Below are 8,834 nucleotides of genomic sequence, written 5' to 3' on the forward strand. Positions count from 1 at the left end.
TACAAAATAAATAACAATCTATGAGTATGTATTTTAAATATAAACTATAAATTTTAAAAAATAGCAGCAATCATTCTCATTTAACCAAACACATAAAAAATAAACTCAAAAATCTTAAAAATAGATAAAACGATAACAGTCTAGCACACATGAGAGTAGTTCATATGATCACAGACACATAGTTCATCTAACTTAAATAAGTTATATGCAACAAAATAAATAAGTCTACAAGTTGTAGACTTAAATATCCATTGGTTCATCATCTTCATTCTCTTTAGTGGCTGAAACCATCCACCATCATCAGACTCAAATTTAATCTCTTCATCTATATTGAACTCTTATTCTGAATCATTAGAAACAAATTCTTCTACTTCATAGAGCTCTCTCACTCTTTAGCTCCTACAAGACTCCATTGCTTCTGTGACCCTATCACTTCATCAATTACATCATATGACAACCCTGTTGTAGGATCAACCTCTTCATCACATTCACATATTCAATCATGTACATAGAAAGCATCTTCACATAGAATATCACTATAGATAGAACATTTCTTTCTTTTATCCATCATTCTTCCATTGAATTGAACAAAGACTAGATTGCTCACATAACACACATCTAGTTTATTTCTCCTCTTTGCATCTATCTTCAAATTGCAAAATAAAAACTAGTTAGGAAATTTTGTTGAGGATTTAGCAAGCTAAAGATTTCAATAGTAGGATTGTGAGAGTTACCATTTCAAATGCACTCCAATTTTTTTCACATCCGGATGCACTTGAGGTCAAGTTTAGTATCCTGACAGCCATTATTTGCAATGTAGGAGCTTGCAATCTGTAAGTTGACAACCACAACCCTACAATTAAGCATGCATTTTTAAGTATGTATATGCATGATAATTTTGCAAGAACACACAAGCTTACCAGTAGCAAAATTATCATTGTGAATTGCTTTTGTGGCAGCCACCTTCCCAAACATGCCTTGTTGATATCTAAACATAGGCAAGTCTACATTAAGAGCAAGATTTTACTTATCATCATCTCCTTGATAAAACATTCCAATAACATTCATGAAGCCAGTCATGATTTCTACATCTCCAAAGATTGATGTATCAACATAGCTATAACGGGGATTCGAGAGGTATGCCGCCATGTGCAATGGAGAATCAAGCCTCGCACGCATCTTGCTTTCCATGACTCCAATGATCACATTATAGTCTCTTTCTGAATTTCCCATAGCAAGCTTGATGGCCTTTTTTGCCTCTAAAAGTTCTCTATATATAGAGGCCATAGATGTACCATCACTATCGGCCAAGCGAAGCAATTTCACCAATGGCTCAAAAACCTTGATGCAAAGAGCAATATTGTTCCAAAAGTCCCCACTCATTATTGTGGCATATGCTGACTTTCCTTTCCTTGACCTTGTGTGCTTGCATTGTTCTCGAGCCTCAGAACAAGCCATTTCTCTTAGTTGTTTTTTCTTAGCAAGCAAACTTTGCAAGTTAAGAAATACGGAAGCGAATCTTGTCACACCAGGCCTAACAATATCTATTTTTTAGCATGAATTCTCAACAAGGACAGTGTGGCATGATACGAATATATAAAAATTGTTATTTCCTTGGCTTTAGTGATTGCAGGAGAGAATTGTTTGAACTTGCCAATTGCTTCTACCATTAAGTTGAGGGTGTGAGTTTTACATGAGGTCCAGAATATGTTTGGCCTTTTCTCCTTTAACATCTCCTTTGCTCCCATGTTATTAGAAGCATTATCTGTGACTACTTGCACAATATTTTTGGGACCCATTTTCTCAATGCACTCATCCACATAACTAAATATGTATGCACTTGTGTGTGCATCAGCTGAAGTCTCTTTTGATTCTATAAAGGAAGTCCCTAACTTGCAATGCACACACAAGTTCATAATGCTCCTCCTTTTCTTATGCGTCCAAGGATCGGTCATGATAGAGCATCCTATTTGTACCCTCTCTAGTTCATGTGGATTCAACAAATCCTTAGTTCTTTGTACCTCCTCCGACAACATCTTTCCCTTAAAAATATAATGAGAATGTTGCTTCCAATTTGGACCATACCGACCAAGAGCCTCACAAAATTGCTTGCAGTCATCATCAACGATACTATTGAAATGAATATTTTTCTTGTACATCCATCTTCCCAAATATTGCCCCACCTTATAAGTTCTCTCCTTGTTAAAAGCGTCATTTATATTTTGTTGCCTCTTTGTCATAGAGATAGAAGGATCAATTAGGTTCACAAAATTATCCATAGGCCCTGCCTTCTTCGGTGTACTAACACTAAAACTAGTTTCATCAATCCATTCTACATCAGCTCCATCTTTTTCAATGGTGACCTCCCCTCTTAGCTCTTGCTCACATTGAACCTTAGCCATCTTCTTTGACTTTGCTTCGTTAAGAGACTTCTTATACTTCTCTTGCTGCTCCTTTGTGGACTTGCCACAGCTTGTCACCTGCCATTAAACTTGAGCAACATGACACTTGAGCCTATAAATCCCTCCACCCATTTGCTTTCCACACAATTTGTATTGTACTCTTTATAAATTATTTGCATCAATCAAGCATCCAAATTCTCATCCTACATCATCTGAATTTCTCTTAAGGACACTAGCATTTGCACTACTGCCGATGCTCGTCATTCTTAGTTGCTTCCCGCTTTCAAAAGCCAAAAAGGGATGCTCAGTTCCTCACTCAGCCGGTCTACAAAGTGCTACCAGTACCATACCTGGCCTTAAGGAGACTTCTAGCGCGAGGAGGAGCGACGGCCTACTGCTAGGCGATGACCTCTTCAGGAGGAGCCGAGGAGGGGCGGCAATACTGCTGCTAGGCGACGATTTCTTCAGGTGGAGCTGCTGCTAGGCGGTGACACTGCTGCTGGACGACACTACTGCTTCTTCAGGATGCCTTTTGCGCTGGGCTGGTCGGGGTTGTGATGGAGAAGGAGATGAGTGGCAGGCATGGAGCGTGGCGGTGGCTCGGGAGACTAGAGGGGGAGTGACGGCGGGGGGCCTAGAGGGGGCGGTGGGTCTGGAGGGGCGCATAGGAGGAGGAGGATGTGGAAAGGCATGGTGGCGGCGGGCCTGGAGGGGTGCACATGAGGAGGCGGCGGCTCGGGACGGGGAAAGGGAAGGTGCAGAGGATAATTTTTGGGGACAACGAGTAATCGGTCAGACCGTCTATTAATAGGTCTGACAGAATGATTAATCGGCTTAATGTCCCAATTTTCAGCTAATCTTCATGGTCCACCGCCGATCACCGATTAATCGGCTAATCGGTCGATTTTTTTTATCACCGCTTCTAGGTGCATAAATTTGCCATAGTTCAACCAATTTTTTGTGTAAACTGATAGGCTCCTTATAGCTCTGTCTAGCTGCTGCCTGCTTGTTGCTGATGCTTTTTCCATTTTTTTGCGTTGTGAAAGAGTCCAAGCAACCAATTTTTCTTCTTTGAGCTGAACTTTCGTATCAAACCAAAATGATCTTTTCTTGCGAAAGAAATAAAAAAAAATCCTGATTTAGCATTCTTGGAAAATTCCAGTTTCTATACTACCTGCAAATGTTGTTTGGAAAGAATATAAAATAACAAACTATATTCTATAGTTCAACAAGCTATATTAGAATCACATCACTACAAACTCATTCCATTGGAAATTTCAAGAATGGAGTTCACTTCTTGCTGTAGCATGATCTTGCTGAAGGCTGAAGCAGGGGCCATTGCCTTCCTGCTTGGATTTCTTTGCCTTCTGACTGCATGAGTGGTTTGCACTTGCAAACACAAGAAGATGAACATTTGGAAAACGTTGGGTGATCACTTTGTGCTCCTGTGACCTGATGAAGCCATGAGCACAGCAACCGCGGCGATGAACATGAACAGCATGAATCCGAGTAGAATGTATGTTTTCCGTGACGACTTCCGGTACTCCCCGAACAGCAGTATGCCCCAGAATGTGCTCACAAGTGGCAATGCCTGATGAACATCAATCAGAATCTCCGTAAACAGTTCACGATGCTAAACATATCAAACTTTTCAGAAATTTTTTGTAAGTTGCTCATTTTAAGATTCAGAGCTTTTGTATATCAGCTTGAATCACAGATTTCAAGCACGATCATTGTCTCTCCTGCTGTGGAAAAAATGAAAAGAATGGACAAGCAATCAGGCAAACCTGAACAGCATCAGCAGCAGCATAACCAGCAGCCTGGCCACCCATGAACTGGAAGCCATTCCCAAATCCGCAGAGGAAGCCGGCCAGTAGAGCCCAATGCCTGCCTTTCCAGTCATTCAGGTAGGCTTTGAAGGACGACTTTGGCACGCCGGCCATTGGACGGTAGAGGAACAAGATGTTCAAGCCAATGCCGACAACGAAACACGATATGGAGAAGTAGAAGAAGGCGGTGTACACCACCAGGTGCGGCACACCGTCTTTCAGGGTGTGCCACTGGTCGTTGGTGGCTAGGTTGAACGCCGGGGAGAAGAGTGAGAAGCAGACGCCTGAGAAGAACACTATCCCAAGCCCTATGAAGGTGCTCGATCCGAATACCTGCGCAAGAGAAAAAAGGTCTTGCAGATCAATCCAGTGCGTTGCAACAAGCATGCTTCTCTTCTGAGAATTTTTTAGAACAAACACTAAATGCTGTCTGCATTGTTTTGATAAGGATGTCGGATGACGCAATGACAAGTTAGTTACCTTAATTGAGCGCTGCTCTTCGAGCTCGATAAGGTATTCTGCAGTTCCTGCTTCAGCTTTGGCCTGATAATTAGCTGCAGAAGCTCCATTTTCCAAGTCCTTGGGGGCATCTGAAACAAGGGAGGCTAACAACTGGAATCTGCAAAATCAATAGTGTAGTTCTCACATATTCGGGCAATATACCTTTGTCTAGGGCTTCTTTGTTTGGTTCCGCGCTTCCATTTGTCCTGTAACATTATGCGTTATTATGATCAGATCGGTGAATAAAAGATGCAAAAGGCGTGTCACAGGGTAAGATCCTATGTTCAGCATAATCCCTAAAAGAAGTAGGTAAATCAGTTAGAGAAGTGGTTATGATTGCTTGATGTGGTTAAAATTGTGAAAGACCATACCCCCTTGATGTAGAGTGAAAAATGAAAAGAAAAACATCATACAACATAGTTACCCAAGTTTGTAGGCATTTGTAGATCCACTTAGTTTTTCTTCATTATCAGTTGCATTGGAGGCATGGACAGCTGAACCAAGAATGACAGCAACAAGGAAGCATGCCACTCCAGGGAAAAGAATCTCTGCTCTGTTGATGCGGTTGTCCAGGAAGTAATTCAGCGTTGTGCCTGGAAACAGAAGGGACAGCAGATGTGATTTATGAAATAAATGTCCAAAAATTAGGGAGACAACTAAGAATTTTGTGGAACACATTCATAATAGGATAAAGAGAAGAATCACTAGTATATACTGTCGACTTATACCAATAATGTTCGTTTTTCATAGGTCAACTACATATTGTATTTATATTTCAATTCTCTTATTGAACAGACCAATTTGCTGAAGAAACTTGATCTGCCATATCTTTTAAAAGAAAAAAAATGATTCCTTGCATCTCAACACAAATGGTGTCGACATGATTCCTCCTAAGAAAGATATTTTTTAAAAGAAAAAATGTACTCCCAGTTTCTAATTCAAAGAACTAATGCCAACATAATCATTGGGTTCCTCCCCTATGTAAATAAAGATGGAACATGAATACATGATGAAGAACGAGCTGTGCCTCATGCATCACCAAAACCATAGCCAGCAAACTCAACAAGAACATTTGTTGCAAGTTGCAACCTTACGGAGGAGAAGATCACCTACCTATCACAACAACCATGCTAGAGCTGATGACCTCAGTCACCGAGAGACCCACATATGCCCAAGCATACTGGGTAGAGAGGTTCCCAACGCTGAGAACTACACCTCCTGCCATTGCAAACAGCACTGAAGGCCAGTTGTCCTTCAGTTGATTCATCCAGAGTCAGCAAACCACGGACAACGAATAGACCGGCCGATGATTTATTCGCAAAAGGTTACAATCTGACACCAAGTGAGGCTAGGCTGACCTGACTGAGCTGAGTGAAGAAATTAGGCATGTCGTGCTTGCTCTCCCCCAGCTGACCGAATGTAAGCGCGATGAGGACCGCGGCGAGGAGGTTGGTGATCGAGTAGTCGAGGTATGTGTGCTGCGGCAGCCGGCCCCGGCGCTCCAGGAGGGTGAGGACTGCAGGCCAGGTGCCCAAGAATAGGAGGGAGGCCAGCATGATCGCAATGGCGCCGCCTTTGTCCTCTATGAGGAACATCTTGAGGCCTTCTTTGATTGACAACCAAGAGTTCAGGAGGGGGCCTTCAAGCACCTGCAGCAGGGGGTAAATGTTTTTCAGAACTGTAAGAGACCTGAGAGTTTGCATTGAGCTGATCAAGAAGCTGAATTCATCTCAGCAAAGATTCTATAAACTGGAAATTCCTCTCCACAACTGATCATGCTTCTTTTCCTCCTGACGTTTTCCTCCTGAGGTTTGCTAAAACTGAAGAATCAAAAGTTCCTCCTTTTTTGGGAATTTTTTTCCCTGTTACTATACCCAATTACCCATCCTAAAGCTCCATTTCTTTCCTCTTACTTTTAGAAGAAGCAATAGCAACATCAGGAAGAGAGAGAAAAAAAGAGTGGCATAAAAAATCCATTGGAAAAGGTTCCAATGATTGAGATCCAAACATCAACAGGAAAGGCTCCATCTGCACCCCCACCCATCAGATTCAGATTCTTGAGAGCAGGAGAAAATTCACCCCCAAATCCCAAACAAACACATCACACGAACAAAACAAAGAGGACGCATCGATGAACAAGGAGGAGGAGGAGAAGAACACCACGCAGTGGGTACTACCTTACGGCAAGGGACCAAAGAAGACGAAGCGCATGCAAGAACATGGTCCATGGCCATTTTATAGCAGCGACAAGCACTGCTTCGCAAAAATTAATCTCCTACCACTGCAAAGTCCAACTTGATCTGCACGAGTTTGACTCGCGCAGCGAACGCGAATCTGCGGTCTACTACCTTCGGATTCACCAATGGAGTTGGACCTTCATGGAGAATGGGAAAGGATGAAGAGTGAAGAAACAGACAAGTGATGCACTCGTCAGAGTTGAAAATAATTGCTAGAGTGATAATGACCCCTGGTTCTCCTCCTCCAAGCAATATAAATGATGAAAAAATAGCTAATTGTGTAGTATCTGTGCACACTCCACACATTTCTGAACATATGGTAAGCACTGGGCAGTACCTTTCCTGCTTTCCATATACTATAGTGATCTACTGATCTGAAAAATGAAGGCTTTTTTGTTCTCTTGGATTTTGCATCCAAGGAAGAAAACAGAAGAATAATGGAATTAGAGTAGTGCACTCATCAGTCAGAGATAAATAACCAAAAACCGTCTGTTTCACTCATGTCATATCGAAAGAAAGGAGCATTAACAAAAATGCACGATACCAACAAGAAATGGTTTTGTTGGCACTTATCAAGATGAACAAAGAACATTTTTTCCCTTTATCAAGATGAAGAATATAGATATTTTATCCTACACGTATCCAATAGCTTGTGACCAATGGAGAGAGAAACATGCTACTATTTGGCTTATTTGAGAGATTAGAATGTTTCCCAGAATCGAGTTGCCGTCGGGCGAAGCACGTAGGAATTGAAGCGCGAGAAGAGACAAGGGATCAGCGGTCCAGGTCCAACCCACCGCAGCACGGCGTCGGCGGTGAGGTCGCCGGGGCGGGCGACGGATGCCGATGGAGCTGATGTTCTGTGTTTCCCTTGATTCTCCCTGCTATTTGTCAACGGCTTTTAGTGGCTCCAAACGAACTGGAACGGCCCAAAACTTTGGAAACTTTTTTTTGGATTTCATTTGAGGAAATTCCCAACAGATGATCCAGCCAAGAACATATCAGAAATGAGCATCCGAAAATTTCCAGATCACACATCAGCATGGCGATCATGAACTGATGATGGTGCCGTCGGTTGCAAATCCGAAGACGGAAAAATAAAGCAGATAGGGACGAATAGCAAATGCGAGATACAGAAGCCAAAAATGAAGAAGAAAATCATTCATGGCAGGACTAAAGAAGCAGGATAAGAACAGAGGAAGATATACCTCAGAGACTGATACAGGGGACAAGACGAAGAGCGAATTCCTCTCTTTCTTTCCTTCAGAGAAGTCGCCAAGAACTGAGGAAGAGCCTCTTCTGCTGCTACTTAAGTAGATCCATTGGAGAATTGGTTATGTATGTGGATGAACAATTATATTCTATTATGCGACGATAATTTCGTTGATCACAGTTGTCTAAAGATTCTTGGAGGTGCTTTTACTAATATGATCCTTTGACTCGGATCTGGAGACTGGTTGGAGTACAGATTCTCATTCCCAATCAATTCTCAAAGAATCCCGCGCCACTCGGCTCTGTTTGTTCCCACTCTCCATGCGTGGACGCGGTTGTTTGCGTGCCACGCGTCACGGAGTGGGCGAAATTCTTGTAAGTAGAGACAGATAGATTGATTGAACTCTGACAATAAAGTAGATAGAATAGAACACTTATATTGATTTATATAGTGTTTATATATTGGTTATTATTTAGTTGAGCCTCACATGAGAAATCTAAATAGAAAAAAATTATTTTGGTGGGCTTAGAAAACAATAACTATGATGTACGGATCATAGTTATAGTTAAAACCTCTAAAAACCTCTGGAAAAATAGGAGCAATAATAATGATAGGTTGTTAAAACTCCTTTTAAACCCAGTGAAAAAATAAG

General features: G+C 41.8%; 1 protein-coding gene and 1 pseudogene across 2 annotated transcripts; both read right to left on the reverse strand.

Moving 5' to 3' along the window:
• Window positions 1–240: 240 nt before the first annotated feature.
• LOC133904540 (uncharacterized) lies at window positions 241–806 on the reverse strand (annotated as a pseudogene).
• Window positions 807–3,484: 2,678 nt separating this feature from the next.
• LOC133904778 (ureide permease 2-like) lies at window positions 3,485–8,526 on the reverse strand. 2 transcript variants are annotated; one of them, XM_062346320.1, is made up of 8 exons: window positions 8,178–8,526; window positions 6,091–6,381; window positions 5,846–5,984; window positions 5,157–5,325; window positions 4,895–4,938; window positions 4,712–4,821; window positions 4,190–4,564; window positions 3,485–3,993 (listed from the first exon to the last, which is right to left on the reverse strand). In XM_062346320.1, exons 2-8 carry the CDS (start codon window positions 6,325–6,327, stop codon window positions 3,835–3,837), a joined length of 1,233 nt encoding a protein of 410 aa, XP_062202304.1. In that variant the 5' UTR covers window positions 6,328–6,381; window positions 8,178–8,526; the 3' UTR covers window positions 3,485–3,834. The 2 variants fall into 2 exon arrangements, with proteins under 2 accessions (XP_062202304.1, XP_062202303.1); XM_062346319.1 differs by lacking the exon at window positions 8,178–8,526 and adding an exon at window positions 6,910–7,189.
• Between the last annotated feature and the right edge of the window lie 308 nt (window positions 8,527–8,834).

This window comes from Phragmites australis, chromosome 22, assembly GCF_958298935.1.
Source record: "Phragmites australis chromosome 22, lpPhrAust1.1, whole genome shotgun sequence".
In the NCBI taxonomy this organism is placed as follows: Eukaryota; Viridiplantae; Streptophyta; class Magnoliopsida; order Poales; family Poaceae; genus Phragmites; species Phragmites australis.